At 36.2% G+C, this 27,020-nt stretch overlaps 1 protein-coding gene across 1 annotated transcript; it reads right to left on the reverse strand.

Moving 5' to 3' along the window:
* Positions 1-449: 449 nt before the first annotated feature.
* LOC117344747 (sialin-like) lies at positions 450-17,535 on the reverse strand. Its single transcript, XM_033907575.1, has 9 exons — positions 17,239-17,535; positions 16,848-16,935; positions 13,816-13,947; positions 10,160-10,290; positions 7,817-7,966; positions 5,680-5,812; positions 4,247-4,397; positions 3,296-3,386; positions 450-1,632 (listed from the first exon to the last, which is right to left on the reverse strand). Exons 1-9 carry the CDS (start codon positions 17,533-17,535, stop codon positions 1,390-1,392), a joined length of 1,416 nt encoding a protein of 471 aa, XP_033763466.1. The 3' UTR covers positions 450-1,389.
* Between the last annotated feature and the right edge of the window lie 9,485 nt (positions 17,536-27,020).

Here is a 27,020-nt window from a genome sequence, read left to right on the forward strand (position 1 = left end):
TAAAAACACTAAAAACATATATAATGTACAAACAAATGGGGGGGGGGGGGGGGGGGGGGGGGGCATATGTGGCAAATACCACCGCAAAACTTCAGTGGAAGTAAAATATAACAGGGAATGTTTCTTTGTCAAAATGGCGTTATCAACACTCAGTTGCTACGTTAGAGACGTGGCCCTTTCTTTACATTCTTATCTAGTTTGTCTACAATCATACTTCACTATGCCAACCAATGACGAAGAAATGATTAGCGCCTACGGTCATTATACGCTTGCAATTTCTCTTCTTTTTTTTCTAGAAGTTTTCACCATATATGGACATATGTGGCAAATATCACCGCAAAACTTCAGTGGAAGTAAAATATAACAGGGAATGTTTCTTTGTCAAAATGGCGTTATCAACACTCAGTTGCTACGTTAGAGACGTGGCCCTTTCTTTACATTCTTATCTAGTTTGTCTACAATCATACTTCACTATGCCAGCCAATGACGAAGAAATGATTAGCGCCTACGGTCATTATACGCTTGCAATTTCTCTTCTTTTTTTTCTAGAAGTTTTTTTGTCCAAAACAGTCTTCTCTAATTTATTTATAATTAACTTATCTTTTTTGTTTATTGACACAAAACCATCAACTGTTAATCATTTGTTTTAATTTTCGTCTTTTTCTGAATATCAATCCCCTTAATTTGTAACTATAATGTTGGAACAGCGGTTGTTGAGGAAATCAGCCTAGTATGGAGAATCCTGTCCACATAGGAGATGGATTGATTGGTTGCTTGGAAACATTTAAAGAACATGGAGTCAGAAAGATTCATTCGCTTCAGTTCTTGAAATATTAAGAGGGAATTAAAAACATCCTTTTTAACAATATATTATTTCCTAAAAATATTAATTCAATTTGCCAAAGCATCAAATCATTTGCCTTGTACAAATCAATCTTGTCCTGGAATTTTATTTTTGTTGTTTTAATGTTTATTATCAAGTAGTTTACGTGACAGAGGACTCAGCCTTATTAAAAACACAAATAGAACGTGACTTCGATGATAAACAGCGATGAATGTGTTGTTCTTATAAAATCAAGTATTATTATACTTCGTCCTCAGTCGAGATTTTTTCAGGTTAATAAAACCATGTATCGGCATATTCAAAATGGTTATTATAGTGCACAAATACATACGATATTGATGTTTTGCGTAAACGAGCAGAAATAGAAATCTTTGTAAGTATTACTTTTGAAAATAGACTGTCCAACAGCCTTTCCACCACACTCATCCTCCATCTAACTTCGCTGTATTCAGATACGAAAACGGTTAACATCTAAGGATGAAAACCGAAGAGAACTTGTTTATTAAGGACCAACATTGTATATCGTTACAAAATGGTCTACTTTGTTATGCATGTAGTCTATTGTTGTTGCTTAATAACGGTTTAGATTCTAAATCTAGGCCATTCTGATGAGATTTAGAGATGGTGATCTCCTTGTCAGACACTCTGATAACCATGTCTGTGACAATTTTAGGATCCTTTGCCCATTCCTGCTCCTCACCACTGGCTAGTATAACAAACACCACAGAGCCTAGGACGGATACCCCAACAACGCCGTAAAACACGCGCTGCCATTCCTCCGCAGTACCCTGGAAACAAACGTTTTATATTAACCTTGGTTACCAATGGTGAAACCTCTTACAATTTACCGGGGCAGGGAAGGGTCGACTTCTTGTGGAAACGATGACAACAAGGTCATCAGAGTGTCGTCTAGGGCACATCGACAACCAGGGGCATATGACGATCTGTGTCGCCTAGGGGACAACGAAAACAACAGTCATATGACGATCTGTGTCGCCTAGGGAACATCGACAACCAGGGTCAAAGGACGACTTGTGTCAACAAGATGACAAGGACAGTAAGGGTCATAAGATGATTGTGTCGCCTAGGGGACAACAACAGGAAGGGTCATATGGCGACTTTTGTCGCCTAGGGAACATCCACAACCAGGGTCATATGACGACGTTTCTCTAGGGTGCACCAACAAGCATTTATTTCATACATTAGGCATATTATTTCACCCGCACCCGTATAGGGAAAAAGGCGACTAAATGTGGGTACAGGTTAGTCGTTGTTTACGATCATACGATAATAATTATTATTATAAATTATCACTAAATATCAATAGTGAATTTTGTAATTATACATATAATTATAAACTTCTGTATTGATATTTAGTGATTTCGACGTATCTTTTTATATGTTCTACATACTGTTATTCGAATTTGATTTTGCCTCATGTTAATTTACTTCATATAAGCAGCTGTCCCATTTCTTCTTGGATCTTCAGCAGCATGCTTCAGTGAGGTAGCACTATAAGTTTGGTATCAGTTCCACACTTTCACAAGGAGAAAATGAAACACGACGTAGCCGCCTAAAACACGCACACCAACCACCGCATGCGTTTTTCACATCGGGGAGAAATTATCTAAATGATCTTAGCTGTTGCTAGGATTTTAGATAATACTTAACCTTTGAATTTCGTCCCTCCATTATCACCAAAGGTTTTGTTAATGTATTGTATGACGTGTCGACATTTTTTATTCTTAAGAGCAAAACACTGCTAAATTGAGATACAGACGTTAAGATACTAAGGTCATGATCATGATATCGGCTAGAAGCATTCTGAGATAAAAGACTCAGAGTTTGTTTAAATGAATGTCCTTGGCCTACTTTCAAAGTCAGAGGAGGGGTCAAATATGTAAAAAGTAATATTACAAGTTAGAACTCTTCTATCAGTAGACATATCAAAAGGTTGGTGACCCATCAGGCCCATGGGCCTTTTGGTTATAAACTGTAGATCGGGTTATCTCGGCCAGGGGACAGAACCCAGTCTTCCTTACTAATGGTCAAATAAATCCCAAATGTGAGGCAGTGTTACGGGAGACATAGGAATAAAAATCTCCATTATAAAGAAGAGATATGATATGATCCAAGTCTTCTTTGCGAATCAAGCAATGATGTTTTGTTTGGGTCTTATTGTTCAACTTCCTATCAACCGCGAGTGTCAATTAAGGACGACTTTCCCTGTATGCGAGAAACAGATGTGTGTGTGACGTGTGTGTTTATGTTAGGAGGGTGTGGTATGTTGGCATTTGTCTCCTGGTGAAAGCGCTAAACTGATGTGGACTTTATAGTGCTATCTCACTGAAGCATACTGCCGAAGACACCCGGCAGGACACCCCACACGATCACAGCATATCGACAACGGACTAACCAGTATAAACATTACAATTATACTTCAAAACTTACATTCGGTGTAATGGCGGTGACAATTAGAGGTGCGATGGCGGATAGGATAGCTGTCAGAGCAATGCTGATTCCGTTGATAAGTCCGGCGAACCTGCAAAATGTGTATGAGTGTTTATGTACGACATTTGAAAAGGTGACAGTTGTTTTGTTGGTTCATTAAGTTATATTACAGAAATAAAAAGCACCATTTGGCATCGTTACATGAAGTGCTGTTTGCTCACGATGTCTGTACGAAAGAGTATATGTGCGGATGATGGGTTATCGAAAGGAAGTGTGTGCGGAAGTTATCGTGGCTTGCACCTGTAATATCATATGTATTGAATAAGGATAATGTTAAATCATTCAAACGATTTTGACCATATTATACATATCGTGTTTCTAAGTAGTAAATATCCTATATGAAATTTGATTTTAAGCTCAGCTACCGCACATTCTGTCAAAAGTTATCTATTTGACAATTTAAATAACTATTTCTCGGAAGTGGCTTGTAGTTCACAAGTGGTTCCAGATCATAATTTATTATCAATCACCATTGGAAATGTGAACTCTTTCACTTCGGATAGAATTGTCTGTTTGATTGGTTAAAATCGGGTCACGTGGTGTCCTCTATAACACTATAGAGGGACAGTGTTTATTAGGGGGCAATACGGCGGCCCGGTCCATTGTGTGACCACTTTACTGAATTGTGCTACCAAGTTGCATCTGACAACAGTATGACTGCGTGATATCTGGATATCGTATATTCCGGTTATAAGAAACATTACTACGCTGTATACCGTAATTAGTGGGGTGGTTTAGACATTTCAGTTCAACTTATTTTAATGTTTACTTTTTGTATTTGTGTTCTCATTTCGTGTGATTGACCCCCAGATATAAGATACTAACATTCTATTGTTAGATATGGAGTAACGACCCCCACCTTCCCTCGAACGTTATTTATAAATACTATACCGCGGAGCAATATCCGCCGGGTTAGCACGGAAGCCAGAATTCATTGCAGACACGATGAACCAGTAAAGAGTCATCAGCACCACGGCCAAAACCCGGTCTCTCTCATCCAGGAAGCCAATCCAAATAATAATGGGAACGGAACCAAGAAGACCTGAACACAAAATAACAAAATATCTATTCCGTTTTTTTTTTGTTTTTTTTTTGTTTTTTTCCTCCCCCCCCCCCCCCCCCCCCCTTTTTTTTTGCGTGTTTTTGTTTTTTTTTATTATATAGCAAAACATTTCTTTAAAAGATAATTTTGTCGGTATACAATTTTTTTATCCTTGCCTATACAGACGTTAAACAATACAAATCAAACCCCGCTCCCTGTTTAACAATGGACTTGCTATATCAAGGTAATTAAGCGTCATATTTAATTTAGTAAGAATAAGGCTCCAAGCTCTTTTACAAAATGCCATCGTACAGCTGTATGTGTAGTTATGATAAATTTTGACATTTATATAAACACTATCCTCAGACCTTTGTATAAGGATGTAAGGAGTCTATACAATCACATGGATGACAACGAACTTTTATTTTTCGTTTTGTAACCTTGATATTTTACACATAAGGTAGGTACCCAAACTTTCCACAATCTGTCGAATTATAAACAAACATACTTAGTTTCGTTGAAGTGTATCCGTAATCATAACCGCTGGATTATAACAAAACGTTTTATGACAAATGTCCATGTACAGTAGGTGTCCAGTCAAACCAATAATGTAGCTAATGTTTGCCAATTTGACAGCTTAACTGGATTGGCCTCTGAATAACTTCCTCATTTTTTTTATCTCCTCACTACAACTCTATTCTTCTCTGACGCTCGTTGACTGACAATCTTGGCATTATCCACAATGATTTTTTTTCAAGATTATACTACCGTAATATCATATGGTCATAAAGTTATATTCTTGCTCATCGTCGGAAATCCACTGTACTAACTGTCAAGGACAGAGACCGTGGGACGATTGGTACACCGAATCGCGTTTCGGATCTAAAAATAGCAACCAATCAAATACCGCCGTACTGCAAATATTTTAAACTTTGTTTTTTTGTTTTTTTGGTTTTTTTTAGTGTGTAACATATTTTGGGGATCCCCCTCTTAGGGGCCACGACCACTAAAGATCAATATCAATTTTACGGACAAATACACATCTTGTAATTTCATTATAGCATCGATATCTGATTTTTGAAAGTCAATCCGAAAGCAGTCTTCTGATTGGTCAAAATACCCGATTTTTTTTGATTTTTTTTTTTTGATTTTATTTGTTTTAGGGGGGGGGGGGGGGGGGGGACGAAAAGTGTATAAATCGTCTCAAGGCCTCTATCCATGAGCGCTAGGGCCGTGGATTACCGACGATGTTTCTCGTTATATTCCAGGATAACTTATTTACCAGCCACTTGAAATAATTTCCGCAGATGACGTATAGAAAGACGAGTTTTAGAATAGACTATGTCGGCCAGATATCCAAACACCACAGCTCCCGCTACTCGGCCGACAAACACAATAGCTGAGACAGCCCCATTCTAAAACATTGATTGTCATACTAAATAATATACTAAATAATTTACTCAATAATTTACTCAATAATATACTCAATTACAATTGTACTCAGTTAGACGAATGATAATGTTTAAAAAGGTTCTGACGCTACATTTTACTTACGATTCCTACCAATTGACAACAGCTAGTGTTGTAGTCCAATCTAATTAAAATCTAGATGGTTATTCTCAACATCTAACAGCATTCCATAAGGGGTCACGTCTGGGTGACCTTTTGGATTAGCCAATCAATGTACTACTTCCAGAATCTTGAAAGTGAAGTTTATATGTCCGAATTAGCATGACTAGAGTGCATAGCTTGCATAATATTTCAATTTGTTTCAAGTCATTTCGTCCCACAAATATATAGCTATATACATGCTGTGCAGAAATGGTTTGCTTCAGATGTATGTTTGTGAAGAAATGTTTTGCTTCGATGAAATCGACAATTTGACAATTCGCCCTGAAAATGAAATACACACATCTCAAAGGTCGTCAGAACGTGACCCCTTATGGGATGTTGTGAGATGTTCATGTAACGTAGTTAGAATGACATCTAGATTTTAATTAGATTGTATTGTAGACATGGTATTATCAATGATTTCGTCTCTCAGTTCGATTGTTTTTTTTTTGGATTTTTTTGTTATTATTTAAGTGAATTCGTTTTTGGTATTTTCTTTGTCTCGTAAGCGACATCGATGAAAATATGGGTCTGTGTAAGGTTCCTATGGTAACCCGTTTTACGCGCTATGCAGCGATATTTAAGCCAGATTCTCCGTCCTCCTTTGAAATGCTTATTGTAAGTCCCCGTGGTGTGTTGCTACTCCAGATGCCACATATATATTTTTATTTAGAACACACAAACGTATCTTAATGGATTTTTGTTGTTTGTTTGTTTGTTTGTTTTTTCTACCCGCCATAACATTACTTTATTGTAAGTCGTTGGCTGTCGCCTACCCTTGTCTTAATACTGGCCTAAAGAATTGAGCCATTCGATGGCCGTTTATAGTACCGTTACATTAAACTATGGTGGTTGATTACGGTCATCTCGCGCCAAAGCGAGATTTAACATTGGCTAACCTCGTCCAGATCCCAAAAGCCATAAAATATTAAGTATGTTAATAAGGCATGTTAAGTTACTAGTTTGCTTAAAACGTTAAACACAGAATATAAATCATTTCGACCGTGAGCAATACGGAAACTCAAAGTTCTGAATTGCGCTTCCCGCGAGAGTTATCACCCCTGAAATTTAGCTCTTTTTGCTGAGGGCGGTAGGGCTTGAACCGGAGGGTCTGAAGCTGTTGTCTCATTATTTTTATGATGTCGGCACATTTCTGTCGGAATTATCTATTGGGTGCCGGTCTGCAATAGGGCAATGAAAAATCTTAATAGATTTGTCAAGTAATCATTGATGGAAGGTCTAAAACTCTTCGCCAAACAGGGAAAAATGAATATTAGAGAAGTTAAACATCGCTGTTATTGTCATGTTTCAGAAAAAAACAACACCCAGACGAGTCCCCACCCAACGTTGTTCCCTTACATGTACAAATCTTTCATATTTGCTCATTATTAAGTATTGTTTTGTGTACTGGGTTGTCAAGATAAACAATTATCGATATTGTTAAGTTCTCTGTATGTAATAAGGCTATAACTACATTTCAAGTAAAATTGAGATGTGTTACGCAAGTCTGAAAACCATGAAGTTAATATTTGTATTTCTACTGGGTCTCTGCATCGTGTATTCACAGTAAAGGCCTATATTGTTCTGGCACCACCAACTGGTAAGTCGGAAATGTACACGCAGTATACCTCTTTGTTGAAGAGCTCACAAGGGGAGACTAACTCGTCCACCTGTTTTGATAATATGTATTGTGATATGAAAGTTATTAAACAATTTTATCTGGAAATATTCATCACAGAAGAAATATTTGAAAGTTAATATTTCTATAATAGTATTTAAATTAACTTGACCATACAAAAAATACGTACCACCGTTGGATCAAATTTCAACACTTGTTCTATATACAGCGGAAGACAGATGGCCATTATCATGAAGATTATACCGGACGTGATAAAGCCCAGAACGCAACCCCAGAAAGCAGATGATGTCAGCATTTTCAACCAAGGTATATGTGATACCTGTACAAATAAAAAAAATATGGATTTTCACATATTCCCAGTAAAAAAAGTAACATAAGATTTTTTTTTTTCGTAAAAAGCAGAACTATTTTCAGTCTATAATTTATATAGAGAAATGCTTCATTATTCAATATTTGGCTTCTTTGGTATTGTTTTACGTAATATCAAAGTATTTCAGGACGCCTTCTACGAATGTAGTGTAATCACACTGAATTGCCACACATGGACATGGCAGTGTGATACCACATCAAGTCACATGATACAGAGAACAGAGAAACATGTCCCTAGTCTCAATTCTAAACTTAAGCTCAAGCAGCCACATGTACGAATTTTACAAACTTTTTTTTTTGTCTATGCGAGGGGCTGGAACCTCTTAAACTAAGACAAAATAGGGCTTTGTCATGTAAACATTTCACAGATTTAGAAATTATTTAAGAAACAAAATATCAGGAAAACCATTTCTTGACCATAGGGAATCTAAAGGAAGAATCGATCGTTTCTGCCCGACTTATAATCGATCGCAAATTTAAACCAAACAAACACCATTCATTTTACAAAAACAAGATTGTCAGGCATGTGATAAACTTTTCACAGTTTAGGCTTTCATAACAGAATTTTCGATAATTGGCATATGAAACCGTATGCCGTGTTAGCGACATTTCTACCACAGTTACTATCTTACCTCTGTGATGTCAAAAGATTTCCGTATTCATTTGATTTATATATTTGATGTATTTATTTTATTCATCTACTTGTTTTTTCAGGGTTTCTCTCTCTCTCTCTCTCTCTCTCTCTCTCTCTCTCTCTCTCTCTCTCTCTCTCTCTCTCTCTCTCTCTCTCTCTCTCTCTCTCTCTCTCTCTCTCTCTCTCTCTCTCTCTCATTGACATGTTTGGAGATGGGAGTTAATGGCATTGCAGAAAATGTTCGTTATTGTGCTATGATCGGTCAAAGATGCCATTTTGACATGATATGTGATTTTAAGTGAATTTTGCTGTTTTTAACTTCTACAGGACAATCCATACAATATCGTCTATATGTGTATTTAGATATATATAGATTATATAGATGCTTGCAGAACTGAAGAAATATAATTTTCTTTTAAATAACGGAGATTAAATACACTTAGCTTGTTTCTTTAAGGTAAAATAATAATTTCAGTTACAAATATCCCTTAATTTCAATTGAAAAATGTTTATCTTTTTCACTGCCCTTTTTTTTCTTTTTTTTTTCTTTTCTTTTTTTTTTTGGCAGATTTAACGGTTTATATAAAAAGTTCTGCTATCAAACTTTTAAAATATTTATAAGACATAAAATAAATAAATAAATAAAAACGGGAGGTCTATGTGTGTTTTCTTTTTTGTCCTTCCTTATCATTTTTTTACAATTTCGGGGTCAGAAATTAAGTTTCAGCAGAAATGTAAAAAAATATATATATATATATATATATATCAAAATTTTATAATTTCTCGCATCGTTGTAAATTTGTTTCATTATACCGAAAATATAAAGTTGTACAGCAAAAATGAATATGATACAATTAGCTTTGGCCACACAATCATGATTTGAGTGATCAAGCAAGAGTCAAAATGATGAAATTTGGGCTTTTCGTGAAAAACAAGAAATTAACATTTTCAAAATGGCCGCTGAATTAGCAATGTATTAAAATTATTATGAAAAAATTTCTAACACAACAGATGTCTAAATTTTTGACGCATTTTTCAGATTCGTGTTTGCTGATAAGATTGGCCATATTCTGTTAAATATTTTAGAAAACATTTCAAAATGAGACTTGAACGTGATTGAAACGACAGACGAGTACATTCGTAAAGAATACGGTTTGTATAATTGCAACTAGATTGCCAATCTTTCAAATTTCTCGAGATCTAGACAGGTATGATAACAGTTTCTCTCTCGAGATCTAGACAGGTATGATTACAGTTTCTCCATTGTATCAACACCAGGCCATTAGCATCAATGTCAAGTCCTAGAAAGACCCTCGCGCGCATCCATCAGGGCGAACAAAAGTGATTGATATCAAGTTAGTATGACATAAAATTTACCTTTTTAAAGTATCAATCAACGACGCAGATACAATATCCGACAAACTTCAATCTGACTTTAAAAAGAAGAAAAAACAAATCTCTTTGAATGAGCTAAAGCTGGAGATAAGGAAATATACAAAAATGACATACCGTGTCGACGCTTCTTTTGTCTCTGTGTTTTTCAATCAAATCAAGCTCCATTGGTGTTATTCGGGGATGTTTACTAGGTTTGTTATAGACAAACAGACCAAACAGAACCAATGCCAGCAGGTTAACCCCACCTGTGGGGAGGTAATGACAGGTATGTATAGTTATAGTGTACACCTGTATGGGAGGTAATGACAGATATGTATAGTTATAGTGTACACCTGTATGGGAGGTAATGACAGATATGTATAGTTATAGTATACACCTGTGGGGAGGTAATGACAGATATGTATAGTTATAGAGTACACCTGTATGGGAGGTAATGACAGATATGTATAGTTATAGTATACACCTGTGGGGAGGTAATGACAGATATGTATAGTTATAGTGTACACCTGTATGGGAGGTAATGACAGATATGTATAGTTATAGTGTACACCTGTATGTGAGGTAATGACAGATATGTATAGTTATAGTATACACCTGTATGTGAGGTAATGACAGATATGTATAGTTATAGTGTACACCTGTGGGGAGGTAATGACAGATATGTATAGTTATAGTGTACACCTGTATGGGAGGTAATGACATATATGTATATAGTTATAGTGTACACCTGTTGGGAGGTAATGACAGGTATGTATAGTTATAGTGTACACCTGTATGGTAGGTAATGACAGATATGTATAGTTATAGTGTACACCTGTGGGGAGGTAATGACAGATATGTATAGTTATAGTGTACACCTGTATGGGAGGTAATGACAGATATGTATAGTTATAGTGTACACCTGTGGGGAGGTAATGACAGATATGTATAGTTATAGTGTACACCTGTATGTGAGGTAATGACAGATATGTATAGTTATAGTGTACACCTGTATGGGAGGTAATGACAGATATGTATAGTTATAGTGTACACCTGTATGTGAGGTAATGACAGATATGTATAGTTATAGTGTACACCTGTATGGGAGGTAATGACATATATGTATATAGTTATAGTGTACACCTGTTGGGAGGTAATGACAGGTATGTATAGTTATAGTGTACACCTGTATGGTAGGTAATGACAGATATGTATAGTTATAGTGTACACCTGTGGGGAGGTAATGACAGATATGTATAGTTATAGTGTACACCTGTATGGGAGGTAATGACAGATATGTATAGTTATAGTGTACACCTGTGGGGAGGTAATGACAGATATGTATAGTTATAGTGTACACCTGTATGTGAGGTAATGACAGATATGTATAGTTATAGTGTACACCTGTGGGGAGGTAATGACAGATATGTATAGTTATAGTGTACACCTGTTGGGAGGTAATGACAGGTATGTATAGTTATAGTATACACCTGTATGTGAGGTAATGACAGATATGTATAGTTATAGTGTACACCTGTGGGGAGGTAATGACAGATATGTATAGTTATAGTGTACACCTGTATGGGAGGTAATGACATATATGTATATAGTTATAGTGTACACCTGTTGGGAGGTAATGACAGGTATGTATAGTTATAGTGTACACCTGTATGGTAGGTAATGACAGATATGTATAGTTATAGTGTACACCTGTGGGGAGGTAATGACAGATATGTATAGTTATAGTGTACACCTGTATGGGAGGTAATGACAGATATGTATAGTTATAGTGTACACCTGTGGGGAGGTAATGACAGATATGTATAGTTATAGTGTACACCTGTATGTGAGGTAATGACAGATATGTATAGTTATAGTGTACACCTGTATGGGAGGTAATGACAGATATGTATAGTTATAGTGTACACCTATATGTGAGGTAATGACAGATATGTATAGTTATAGTGTACACCTGTGGGGAGGTAATGACAGATATGTATAGTTATAGTGTACACCTGTATGGGAGGTAATGACAGATATGTATAGTTATAGTGTACACCTGTGGGGAGGTAATGGCAGATATGTATAGTTATAGTGTATAACACCTGTATGGGAGGTAATGACAGATATGTATAGTTATAGTGTACACCTGTATGGGAGGTAATGACAGATATATATAGTTATAGTGTACACCTGTGGGGAGGTAATGACAGATATGTATAGTTATAGTGTATAACACCTGTATGGGAGGTAATGACAGATATGTATAGTTATAGTGTACACCTGTGGGGAGGTAATGACAGATATGTATAGTTATAGTGTACACCTGTGGGGAGGTAATGACAGATATGTATAGTTATAGTGTACACCTGTATGGGAGGTAATGACAGATATGTATAGTTATAGTGTACACCTGTGGGGAGGTAATGACAGATATGTATACTTATAGTGTACACCTGTATGGGAGGTAATGACAGATATGTATAGTTATAGTGTACACCTGTATGGGAGGTAATGACAGATATGTATAGTTATACTGTACACCTGTGGGGAGGTAATGACAGATATGTATAGTTATAGTGTACACCTGTATGTGAGGTAATGACAGATATATATAGTTATAGTGTACACCTGTGGGGAGGTAATGACAGATATGTATAGTTATAGTATAAACATGTGGGGAGGTAATGACAGATATATATAGTTATAGTGTACACCTGTATGGGAGGTAATGACAGATATGTATAGTTATAGTGTACACCTGTGGGGAGGTAATGACAGATATGTATAGTTATAGTGTATGACACCTGTATGTGAGGTAATGACAGATATGTATAGTTATACTGTACACCTGTATGTGAGGTAATGACAGATATGTATAGTTATACTGTACACCTGTATGTGAGGTAATGACAGATATGTATAGTTATAGTGTACACCTGTGGGGAGGTAATGACAGATATATATAGTTATAGTGTACACCTGTATGGTAGGTAATGACAGATATGTATAGTTATAGTGTACACCTGTATGGGAGGTAATGACAGATATGTATAGTTATAGTGTACACCTGTATGGGAGGTAATGACAGTTATGTATAGTTATAGTGTACACCTGTATGGGACTTAATGGCAGTTACACAAACAAGTCCTCACTCATGAGGAAAAACAATAATTATGTTTAATTGCTATGACAATGGTTTAAGAAAACTCCATAATTTACTGAAGTAAAAATATCATATGCAATTAACAGCAAGCGGTGCCCGATACATTATATATATATGATAGACGTATTTGGTAACGGTGCATTGCAAAACGAATGCCAAATTAAATATGTATATATATATTACAGAGAATAATTTACAAAATCTTTCTGATAAAGTTTGGATGTCGATATCATTGCAACATTATTTGGCCACGGTAACTGATAAGATAAGTAGAGATCGTTTTTTAAAAAGTCAGAATATCTCCGGGAATTACACAGAGCATTTCGTCTTTTAAAAATTCATTAATCGAAATATATCACAAAACAACACATTGTATATGATTAATGACTACAAAGTATGAAACATCCGTTCAAAAATTTGAAGATATATTCCCTTGGGGAAACACAAGTACATCAAGCTGTACAGAGTTGCAAAGATATTTAAGTGAGACAAGGGGTCGAAAGTGAGGCCCATTAGGACGGATTCAGATCCAAAATCTTGTGGCCTCTAATAGCATGTAATGTTAAGGGCAGGTTTATAACTAGAACGACCTTCTTCTAGGAACAATGGTGAAACAGTTACTTACCAAATATGTAATAGATGAACGGCCATCCCCCTAACACTGGTATGGAGCAAATCAACCCTGACAGAAGGAAATTGAAAATCGCACCGATGCTATTTGCTGTAACAAGAAAAAATATCGAGCATCGATTTAAACAGATACATCATAATCCATTCCTTCATTATATTACAGTGATACTTGTAAGTGTACGAGGGCTGATCGATATGTTGTCAGCCTCATATTGAAGGATTTGAATTTTGTCGGACATATTGTATTATTTTTCAACATAATCCCCTTCAGTATCTATACATTTTGTCAGACGGTTTAAGGGTCTCCGTGCCATTTTGTAGAACTCCTTTTGTTGGCTGTTCAGAAAGTCATCCACTGCATGCTAGGGTTAGGGTACGTCAAATAGCTGTGTTCAGTTTTGGAAATAGATGAAAGTCTGATGGAGCAAGATCAGGTGAATAAGGCGGATGCTCAATCAATTTACAGCCTCAATCGTGAATGGCAGCCATAATAATGACAGACTTGTGAACAGGAGCATTGTCCTGATATAATAAAAACATTTAGTGAGCTTTCCACGGCGCTTAAGTGTAATATTTTCCGGTAATGGCCTCAGAAATGAAGCATAGTATGTGCCATTAATTGTTTATCCCTTTTGGAGATAATCTATCAGCAGAATACCATCTGCATCCCAGAAAACCGAGGCCATAACCCTCCCAGCTGATGGAACAGTCTTGCCTTCTTTGGCGGAGGAGAGCCATGGTGCTTCCATTGTTTTGACTGTTGTTTGGCCTTCTTGGGTAAAATAAAGGACCCATGTTTCATCCATGTTGACAAATCTCTAAAGAAAGTTGGCAGGTTATTCCTCAAAAAGGTTACGATTACCACGCGATAATGAGCGCCTGGTGTGCTTCTGATCAACTGTCAGAAGTCTTGGTACTAATCCATCTTTACCATATCATTATGGATATCTTTAGGTGTTAAACCTATTTATGCAAATTTTGGATCACTGCTCTTTCACCGATTTTGTCCATTTTGCAAAAGCCGCTTGTCTTGTTTACTTTAGAGTGCTACCTCGTCGATATAAACTAACCAAATGAAACCAGTCCTTGTGTACACGGCTCTTTATAGTCAGAGAATAGTAAGACTTAAAATTGGTTTGTTTTTGGTTTGTTTTTGTTTAACGCCCTATTAACAACCAGGGTCATTTAAGGACGTGCCAGGTTTTGGAGGTGGAGGAAAGCCGGAGTACCCGGAGAAAAACCACCGGCCTACGGTCAGTACCTGGCAACTGCCCCACGTAGGTTTCGAACTCGCAACCCAGAGGTGGAGAGCTAGTGTTAAAGTGTCGGGACACCTTAACCACTCGGCCACCGCGGCCCCCTAGGACTTAAAAAGAACATCCTTGAGTAACTCCTTTAATGCGAGGCTCATAGCATCAATCATCCCTCGTATATGCTGAAAAAGAAACATTTAGCGTCATTGTTTGTTCTATTGCCTTGTTTATTTCCATTTGTCACAGGTGTGCTTCTGATCAACTGTCAGAAGTCTTGTTAGACAAGTCTTGTCTGTTGACGGAAAATGACATTTGCTGTGAATAATTTTTTTTAGATATGGGAGTAAAGCTTGGGATTGTCGTAACAATGCAGATTCTGATAAAATCGAAAAAATCCTAATGGAAGTCAGAATAGTTACAGATTGGCCTATGTTTGCTTTATTTCGCGTTTTTTGTTTATCGAGGGAGAAAGGACAAAGATTGTCATTCTGTCCTGGCGCAAATTGAAAAAAAAACATGAGACGTTTATTATCCTGTGATAGTTAAAAGTTGCTAAACCATACAAAGGTCTAGATTGATAGGTGTAAGATCCACTATGCATTTAAAATACAATGAGTTAGTACGGTCGTCGTTAAACCACTGCTGACCACGTATTGCTACCAGAAGGCCTGTACACGTTTCATATCTAAACTGAATACTAATACCAAAGAGAAGCATAGTTTTGAAATTCTCCCCAATGAAATATCGTACATCATGGTAAATATAACCATTTTCCTAATTAATCCAGATGATGATCAGAAATCGGCTCTTATCTACATTTCTGTAATTTACAAACACTTATTTATAAAGATGTTAATTGACCCAGCAAGAAACAATTGGACACATCAAATTAAAAGATATAATACACAATGTCACTATACATACGGTATGAAATGAATAAACAATGTAACAACAGATATAATACACAATGTCACTATACATACGGTATGAAATGGACAAACAATGTAACAACAGATATAATACACAATGTCACTATACATACGGTATGAAATGGACAAACAATGTAACAACAGATATAATACACAATGTCACTATACATACGGTATGAAATGAACAAGCAATGTAACAACAGATATAATACACAATGTCACTATACATACGGTATGAAATGGACAAACAATGTAACAACAGATATAATACACAATGTCACTATACATACGGTATGAAATGAACAAGCAATGTAACAACAGATATAATACACAATGTCACTATACATACGGTATGAAATGAACAAACAATGCAACAACAGACACAACATGTAATTAAAGATGATTATCACTTTAGTATATGCTCTTACATAACCATAAATGAAGGTAAGGTGCAAGGTTACGGTTAATGATACATTGGTTAAATCTTTGCTGACAGGCTGTGAGAGGAAAATATAAAACAATTCTTGAATGAGAGGACCAACATGTTTTCTCCGTTTTATTCAACTAACTTTAAAAAAAAACATATATCGGACCAACGAATCCGGAATCAAGTACAAAATAATAAAACAAAAATAGAAAATTAGACCGTAATCTTATAAGATATCTGACAGACCAGTAACATCAAGTACATAACACATGTTGATCAGGGTAATGATCGTGATGGTAGATGACGCGTGATATTTGCAGGTAAATATGATAAATGACAAATGAGAAAGTTACCATATCAATGTACACATTCACAGCATCAAATAAGTATAAATCACCCACTCTTTGTCACTGTTTACCTGTTTCGACTAAAACCATCATCTGTGCTCTTTCTGGTAGTGGAGCCCAGTCGGAGAGTAACTGTGTAGCACCAGGTTCTAGTCCACCCTACCAATAAATACAGATTACATTCCTCTAGTGCTTAATCTCAAGGTTTCTGGTATGAAAACTTCAATATTGCCTAGGAAATCGTGATAGGTAGTCCTAAAATATGTGTTATTTTCTTCTGAGATCTTAGGATATTTTGAAATACCACAAAGCGGAAAGACTTTTTTTAACTACTTACACTTCCATTGTCACATTTGCTTAAAGGGGTTATTTGCCAAAGATTGTCACAAGATTCTTTCTATGTCAGGTCAAGAATTCATCAAGCGCGTACTTCTTTCCTGCAACAAATCAAGTCGCACCTACCGCTGAAATACCAACTATGATCCGGGTAACTAGGACAACATAGGGGCTCACAAAGGTCAAGACAGGGGTCAGCGCTGACGTCACCACCATAATCACAGTCAAACCAATCATCATTGATTTAACATTAATCTTCCCGGAAATTACTCCAAATGGTAATGAGGCGGGGCCAAGTCCAATGTAGTAGCCGGCTATCAGGAGTCCTTCCATGGTACTGTCCCAATACACATAGTTATCCTGAAGTGTAAAACCTCTAGGACAGGTCAGGTGGCCCGAATTATTCTGACGCTTTCCTGACATATTATATGTAAAAGCCGAAAGATAGAAATGTCAGACTAATCCGGGACCATATTTGAAACGAGTAATTTTGCCGAGATTTCCAACCCCAAAAGAAAGATTAAAAGAGCAGTTGAATAAATTCAGTATCTTTTATTAAAATCGACATCTTTTCGTATAAATTGTAAATACTGTATTTGTAAATAATTGAATAAAAGTAGGAGACAATTTCGGGAATTTATTAAGAGTATAAAATCAGCTTTCTCACCAGATAATCGTCCCGTGTTGTGACGTTCGTTTCGTTCTGGACGGTTGTGATTGTCATATTGGGTGGGTTCATACAGACTACTACCATAGTCATGTTCATCCGTAACATCATCGAACAAGACATCTGTAAACAGATGACAACACCGACTAGCCAGCGACACGAGGTAACCTTTTCCTTTAATGTGATCACATGTTCCTGTGTACTTTTAACATGTAAAAGATTCTGCTTTTCTGAAACGATACGGTATATTCCAATGTAGTTTTTAAGAAATCTGAACCTCATAAAAACACACAACTTTAAGTCTAGGAATGAAAACAAATTCAGCACTGTTATTACCCTTTGGTGTCTTGCAAACATTTAAACCATAGTTTATTTACAACAATTGCGAAACAAGTTTTATCAACTTATATTTATCACTCTTGTTGGCCCGGATGGATGCGTGTAAGGAAACCGGAGTACCCGGGGAAAACCCAGGTTGACTAGCCGGTGACCCCTGACTTTTTCTCGTCCGATATGTGAATCGAACCTCGGCCGCCTAGATGAAAGGCAAGTGTGCCACTGTGCTACCCGACAATTTGGTGTCTTTCCCGGTCGATTACGGGATAAGGTGTGTTAAGCAAATATACAAATATGGGATGAGTTGCTTTTCTCAATTTAGAATATCTAATTAAAAATATTTTTTATAGATTGATTCTGATCAGTGAAGCTTATATACAAAACATGCATATTACCCGACAGGTCCAGTGTACGCTGGTATAAATCATTCATGACCCCCTACTGTGCCGTAAACGCACAATGTAGTATTGTACAAGCTCATTCGCCACTCGCCAAACCCTCCTCATGTCGAAAAGAGCGACGCAAGAGCCAAGACTTTGACACTAACATGTATCACACGAACGCTCCACTAATAGTTGTGTCGTTTTCAGAACTCTCCCGTGAATGAGAAATCTCTCTGCCATATAAACCCTGTCAGAACGGGAAGACTCATTCTCATCTTAAATTTAAAATATGAGCTTTATCTTAATTTCAAAACGGTCTTATTAAATATTGCAGGTTTAAGATAGTTTGAGAGCAAGCTGTAAGCCCTTAATGAAAAAAAACCATTACGTGCATGGTGCAGGCATAAGAAAGCGATACGGGACAGGCCGTAGGGGGGCAGAAAAGTAGAGTTTCACCAATCGGTACCAAGTATGCACGGTATCTCTTCTCTGTTTCTTGTCTGCTGACATTCCCACAATCTAACTTTCTCTTTCGGCGGACTCCTTTTTTCTTTCAAGCACGTTTTCGTTTGGCCATTTAGAACATTAGAAGATTAGAACCTCAGTTTCCGCACTGTTTGATGGGATGGCGGGGCCGTATATTGAAAACGTAGTTTGCATTTTATCTCGTCCTCTCGACACTTTAGATCGGTCAGCGAGTTCCGTATATAGTTATGTTATTACACAGAAATACGTGGAATTTAATCAGGGATATAGACGACCTTTGAAGCCCTTTCAATCAAAGGTGTTAAATTACAATCAATACAAACAAAAAAAAGCACAATCTGTATTTTGGAGATAAGTTAATTATTTCTTTAGCTTGTACCTGAACACAAGATTGCAGATGAAATGAGAAATGATTTCCTGAATTCACTAAAAATATACTTACCTTCCATTGTTCCCATTGTCGAGTTTGCCCAGTTCCTTCTGAATAATATCAAATTCCCTGTTCTATAACTGTCAGAAATCGGTTTGTGATTTTAGGTTAAAGTATCAATTCACCACACAGACCTGTCAAACTGAGGGATGTTGATGCATATTGTTTTAGAATAATGCATACTATTATCTTATGAGCGCATGACTAGGAATAACACACGTCATTAACAGTTCATCACTTAATAAATCATCTATCTTACCTATAGCGAAGAGATAGCACGTGCTTGTCATTGTACCCACGTGCATTTAAATGATATTTGAGTAATAGAATTTTTACTTCCTATGAGGTTTGGTCACATTCTCAAGAAGTCTAAAATGACTTTGATATACATAAGTATAAACATAAGTATAAACATAAGTATATACATAAGTATAAACATAAGTATAAACATAAGTATATACATAAGTATAAACATAAGTATAAACATAAGTATATACATAAGTATAAACATAAGTATAAACATAAGTATAAACATATGTGTAAACATTCTAGCGATTGTTGTTATCACTCAAAATCAAATGATAACTATGTTTTGAATAGTTTGTTGACTTAGTATCATAATGTTCTCGTTTGTGGACAGATAAGAGTGATTCTGAGATTTGTTCTGGTTTGGGGACAGATGAGAGTCATTCTGAGATTTGTTCTGGTTTGGGGACAGATGAGAGTCATTCTGCAGTTTGTTCTGGTTTGGGGACAGATAAGAGTGATTCTGAGGTTTGTTCTGGTTTGTGGACAGATGAGAGTAATTCTGAGGTTTGTTCTGGTTTGTGGACAGATAAAAGTCATTCTGAGGTTTGTTCTGGTTTGTGGACAGATGAAAGCGATTCTGAGGTTTTTTCTGGTTTAAGGACAGATAAGAGTCATTCTGAGGTTTGTTCTGGTTTGTGGACAGATAAAAGTCATTCTGAGGTTTGTTCTGGTTTGTGGACAGATGAGAGCGATTCTGAGGTTTTTTCTGGTTTAAGGACAGATAAGAGTTATTCTGAGGTTTGTTCTGGTTTGTGGACAGATGAGAGCGATTCTGAGGTTTTTTCTGGTTTCAGGACAGATAAGAGTCATTCTGAGGTTTGTTCTGGTTTAAGGACAGATAAGAGTCATTCTGAGGTTTGTTCTGGTTTGGGGACAGATAAGAGTGATTCTGAGTTTTTTCTGGTTTAAGGACAGAGAAGAGTGATTCTGGGGTTTGTTTTAATTTCAGGACAGATGATAATGATTCCTAGGTTTGTTCTGGTTTGGGGACAGATGAGAGTCATTCTGAGGTTTGTTCTGGTTTGGGGACAGATAAGAGTGATTCTGAGGTTTGTTCTGGTTTGTGGACAGATGAGAGTCATTCTGAGGTTTGTTCTGGTTTGTGGACAGATGAGAGCGATTCTGAGGTTTGTTCTGGTTTGTGGACAGATGAGAGCGATTCTGAGGGTTTGTTCTGGTTTAAGGACAGATAAGAGTCTGTCTGAGGTTTGTTCTGGTTTGTGGACAGATAAAAGTGATTCTGAGGTTTGTTCTGGTTTGTGGACAGATGAGAGTCATTCTGAGGTTTGTTCTAGTTTGTGGACAGATAAAAGTGATTCTGAGGTTTGTTCTGGTTTGTGGACAGATGAGAGCGATTCTGAGTTTTTTTTTTCTGGTTTAAGGACAGATAAGAGTCATTCTGAAGTTTGTTCTGGTTTGGGGACAGAGAAGAGTGATTCTGGGGTTTGTTTTGATTTCAGGACAGATGATAATGATTCCTAGGTTTGTTCTGGTTTGTGGACAGATGAGAGTCATTCTGAGGTTTGTTCTGGTTTAAGGACAGATAAGAGTCATTCTGAGGTTTGTTCTGGTTTGTGGACAGATGAGAGTCATTCTGAGGTTTGTTCTGGTTTAAGGACAGATAAGAGTCATTCTGAGGTTTGTTCTGGTTTGTGGACAGATGAGAGTCATTCTGAGGTTTGTTCTGGTTTGTGGACAGATGAGAGCGATTCTGAGGTTTGTTCTGGTTTGTGGACAGATGAGAGTGATTCTGAGGTTTTTTTCTGGTTTAAGGACAGAGAAGAGTGATTCTGAGGTTTGTTCTAGTTTAAGGACAGATAAGAGCGATTCTGGGTTTTGTTCTGGTTTGTTGACAGATGAGAGTCATTCTGAGGTTTGTTCTGGTTTGGGGACAGATGAGAGTGATTCTGAGGTTTGTTCTGGTTTCAGGACAGATACGAGTGATTCTGAAGCTTATTTTTTCATCCAATCACTATTGAATTTGCTGGTGTGAAATATTTTAAAATATAGTGCCCTATGGAATAATCAAAACAAAAAGCATGCAACATATCCTTTGTTTGATCCTTGCCAACCTTCTCAATTTAAGATGGAGACCTCCTGGCGCCTAAAGAATGACATAGGTTATCATAAAAACTTCAAACCTACTCATAATTTCAAAATCAAATTACTTATAACTCAAGTCTTGTGGCATCAATTTTGAAAGTGCAAGTTTCAAGAACTCTGCCATTTGTGACTTTATTGCATGTTTATCATATATATATGTGTGTGTGTGTGTGTGTGTGTGTGTGTGTATTTCAAGTACAAATGAAAACACTTCAAATCGTTTAAAACGTACGTACAGTCTAATACCATACCATCTGTTCATGTAATAAAACCTATAGATAATGTACATTGTTGAAGTTCTTCTGGAAGTTTCGCTCGCTCCAAAATCCACCAAACTTCAAAATGATAAACAAACATCCACCCTGTCGCTTCTGTTATCCTCAGAAATTTCCCCAAGAACTATTTTCTTCAAATAAGTGCGCCTAAAGGCATGTGTATGCTAATTATAATTTTGCTTAAAGTGAGAACAAGCAATAATAATGGAAGCACGGAAAAAAACATTGATACACACACGTTGTTTTTTTTTTTTTTTTCATTTCGTAGGTACATTGTAAAATTGCACGTAGACGAGGAATCATTCATTACTATGGTATCTATAGATTCATCGCATGTTTAGTCTTACAGATAATAATACATTTCTATACAATACACAGGTTCAAGATATACGTGCCTGATTATATAAGGAATCAGAATAACTGTATACATGTTTATTAAAACCATAACTATATATATTTATTTATTTTCACAATGCACGATCCTGTAATGCTTAATTCATGATAGGACCATCAACGGTTACATGCAAAGATGGCTGATATTGTATATTTTATCTGCGTCGAAATTGAGCAGGCACGCCAAATTTGAGAATGATTGGTATAAAACACCTCCGGAGAAATAGTGAAAACGACATATCATGTAGCCAGAACTAGAGACAGGGAGGAACAAACATACAAAATACCTATGCAGTCTAGTAAAAAAAGGGAAACAAACTTTGATAGTCAAAATCAAATATGGCCACCTGTCGACAGTATAACTACATGAATTGACAAGGAGAACCTATATACTAATATGAATGATTCACATTTCAAAGTACAACAATATGAATTATTTCGGACTGATGACGTTTGTTTGAAAACAGTTTATCTTTTAAAATGTCAAAGCCGAGATCAACAACCTGTGGTAGGTTGTAATAATTGAACATTGACGTCAGCATCAAATTAAGTACACGTCCAATAAGATAGACCAGAAAAGTGATAACGACGTTCACAGCCAAAGAAATTGATGTCCAATCAAATAGCATATTCCCAATGACGTGTACATCCAATCAAGGTAAAACTGCAGCACACTGTTGTCCAGTGTTACATTGCGAATGCCCTGCTCGATGGTAAGTTCTTTCTGAATGTTATATGTCAATATGTGTTAAATCAGACTCAATATCGATGATTTAGAAAATATTTTATCTATTTAGATTTGTTTCAATGTATACATATTTTATGATATGTTGTACATGTATCATTGATATTTTTGCGATATTACCATGAACAAATATTAATTTTATTCACTGTAACGATACAGAGAAAAGTATAGTACATGTTATGTTTCTACTGGTATACCCAATATTTCATGTGGTCTATCTGTCTGGTTATACAGCCCACATTTTCTTTTGTTTCTAATTGTCCAATAGTTTATGTGGTCCAACTGTCTTGTAATACAACCAACATTCTCTTCTGTTTCTAATTGTCCAATAGATTATGTGGTCCAATTCTCTGGTTTTACAACCCACATTATCTTCTGTTTCTAATTGTCCAATAGTTTATGTGGTCCAACTGTCTGGTTTTACAACCCACATTATCTTCTGTTTCTAATTGTCCAATAGTTTATGTGGTCCAACTGTCTGGTTTTACAACCCATATTCTCTTCTGTTTCTAATTGTCCAATAGTTTATGTGGTCCAACTGTCTGGTTTTACAACCCATTTTCTCTTCTGTTTCTTATTGTCCAAAAGTTTATTTGGTCCAACTGTCTTGTGTTACAACCAACATTCTCTTCTGTTTCTAGTTATCCAATAGTTTATGTGGTTTGGACCCTACAACATCTGATATCTACTGATGACAAAAAGACATCCACTACTTTCTTATGAAATGCTTACCTAAATGAAACAAGTAAAGGAGTGATTAGTGCATCTCATTCGAAAGTTCTTCGCATTGTAGCCTCTGGGTCATTTTATTTAAGGATTGAATAAAGTTATGTTGAGGTGTATGGGGGTATAAACCTCAATAGGTCTTGAGACAAATTTATCATGAACTGTTTTCGCAGTTCATGATAAATTTGTCTCAAGACCTATTGAGGTTTATACCCCCATACACCTCAACATAACTTTATTCAATCCTTATATTTATATTTTTTGATATGTTTGCTTATATTTTGTCCTTGACAAATAGGGACTTGTGCAAGTCTACCACGGAACTTACCGAAATGTACGTCATCACTCTTCGTCTACATATGGTTATTACTTTCAGGATTTCTTTCGTGAACAAACTTAATAACGAATTAAAACAAATATTATTTTTAATGGAATTTATTTCATATAAATATGATCACTTTTGAAAATGATATAGTCCCAACTCGATAAATGTATTCCTACGCCGGACTTGATATAGTTCATTGAAAAACTGTGGTAGGTTCATTGAGTCTGAATTAAGTGGAAATATAAATATTTACATTTGTTTCCTGGTTGTAAGATTAACCCCTAGATATTTTTCACCATTTCATATACAGTACGTGACATTTTTATAGCTATAAAAGTATCTATCGAGTAGAGATAGATAATAACTCGGTAATAACAGTGCTCGAATTAACCGTATACCAATAACTGTTTGGTATACCAAACACTATATGAACAACATATCTAAACTGTGTAACAAACGAACATTGAACAAAGTTGATAATGTTTGTAACTTTAACAAGAACAAATGATATTATTTTACTCCTCTTAATGGCCAATAGACAGAGAAGGTCATGAGAGTCAATACATGGCGGGAACTAGTTACGTTGTTTCCTTCTGCAGAGGCGACCAATGAGGGAATCACTGTATATAAGGAGAATATAAATTATAACGGTAGTCATTTCAACATTAAGAATATATTTTCTCTGTCTTTGACTGATTTTTTCCCATTAAATCGGGTTTTTTTTTATAGATTTAATGTTGAGAGTTTTACATGACGGTATGATGACTTACAGGATAGTTCCGTTAAGTTAATCGGCCAAAAACATCCCTAATGGATATGTTATTTTTCCTAGAGGTGACTAAATATGGGATATCCTTCACTTTCTTTTTTCTGTTTTGCCCTTGAATCTTTCTAACGCCACCCCGATGCTTCCTAGATTTTAGCCTTTAGATAAGTGTTTGCTCTTGTGAGGAATTTTGCGTTCACAACTTGATTATCAGCTTTGCAGCTGACAGTGAGGATTTTGTTTACCCTTCTCCAGATATATATCCATCATGTTATTTGTTCCCTTCTTTTGCAGAAATATGGAGTTCCGGTATATTATTTGTGTAGTGTTGGGTGCTGAGATTGCTTCGGCATCCATTCCCAAATTGCCTAACGAACACACACTGCAAAAGGCTATAGCAAGTGCTGCATCACAGTCCAACATGGAGCCTAACCTTCCCAATAAGCAACAGTTAAACACATCCCATATCAGTCAACAACAGACAAGCACTCTTCCGAAGAGGGTAAAGCGATTTTCCTTCTGGTATTCATTTGGGAAGCCGAAATTTGAAGTTGATGTCTACCAGCAGGTCAAGGGTCATCACAGAATCAGACACTGGAGGAAAAGGGGAACCAGTCGAAGTCCTCATATGGCTGCTAAACGGGCCCATAAGAGAAAAGCATTCCGTTATGGCAAATAGATAAACGATACATTGTTATAATCAGCTTTTCTCTGTCTAGGACTAGCTGTCATTGTTTTAGTACAACAGTAAAATTGTACACGTTGTGCCTGTGACCTATGTGCAGATAACAAAATAAAACAAAAACAAAAACAAAACATTCATCTTGTTGTCGCTTTTGTGTTAAGCCAAAAAGAATGAGGCCTTGGGTGTACCGGGCGTAGGTAAGAAACCCCGAAAAGATGCGCACTTTCCTTAAATACTAACTACACATAGATAATGAAATACTAACTATACATAGATAATGAAATACTAACTATACATAGATAATGAAATACTAACTACACATAGATAATGAAATACTAACTACACATAGATAATGAAATACTAACTACACATAGATAATGAAATACTAACTACACATAGATAATGAAATACTAACTACACATAGATAATGAAATACTAACTACACATATATAATGAAATACTAACTATACATAGATAATGAAATACTAACTATACATAGATAATAATTATTTTGGCGTGGCTATAGTTTATTCCATTCTGTACTGTTTTTAAGCGATCACAAAATGAAATTTTTCTTAATCATGACTGAAAACGACCTTGCAATGCAGCATTTGACTTTCCGACATTGAAGAAGGTTCATGACTTTTTCTGTTCACTCAATTTCAACCTCAAACACAATGAAATGCACGTGGTTTGACAGCCAACCTAAAATCGATCACTCTTGATAGGATGTTGTTTAAAGTCATTAGTGAGAAATCATTGTAAGCAAAATAACATGACATATTCCCCCGAAGGGCCAAGAAAGCTTGTGCTGTGATGTGGCGTCCGAAGTCTTTTCCTCCAATTTTTTCCTTCAACCAAGAAATCAGTAGGTTTTTTTTTCAGCAGCGTGTGCATCTTCTTTCATGTTCAAGGTTACAGTGGTCGACTATGCTATAAACTTGTGTCTAATAAGTATCATCATATTCTTAGCTAAGGAAGTGTATTGCTGTCACAATATTTTTTCCAACTCAAAATTTCAAATTTCTAAATATCTCGAAACTTGATCTTATGCATGTGAAGTTTGGACATACAAACATGTTAATGCTCTCAAGTCAAATACTCCAATGAAATAATAACTCGAAATTATGGTTTTAAGATTTTAAAACAAATATGTCCACAATACGCTTCCGTACTGAACAGTCAATCAGCAAAAAGATCATCGGGGCAAATAAATGGTTTATGAACAGATTGTAATGGAAATGAAATTTAAAATGCAAAACACGGATTTTGGAGTAAA

This window comes from Pecten maximus, chromosome 16 (genome assembly GCF_902652985.1).
Source record: "Pecten maximus chromosome 16, xPecMax1.1, whole genome shotgun sequence".
NCBI classification, from domain to species: Eukaryota; Metazoa; Mollusca; class Bivalvia; order Pectinida; family Pectinidae; genus Pecten; species Pecten maximus.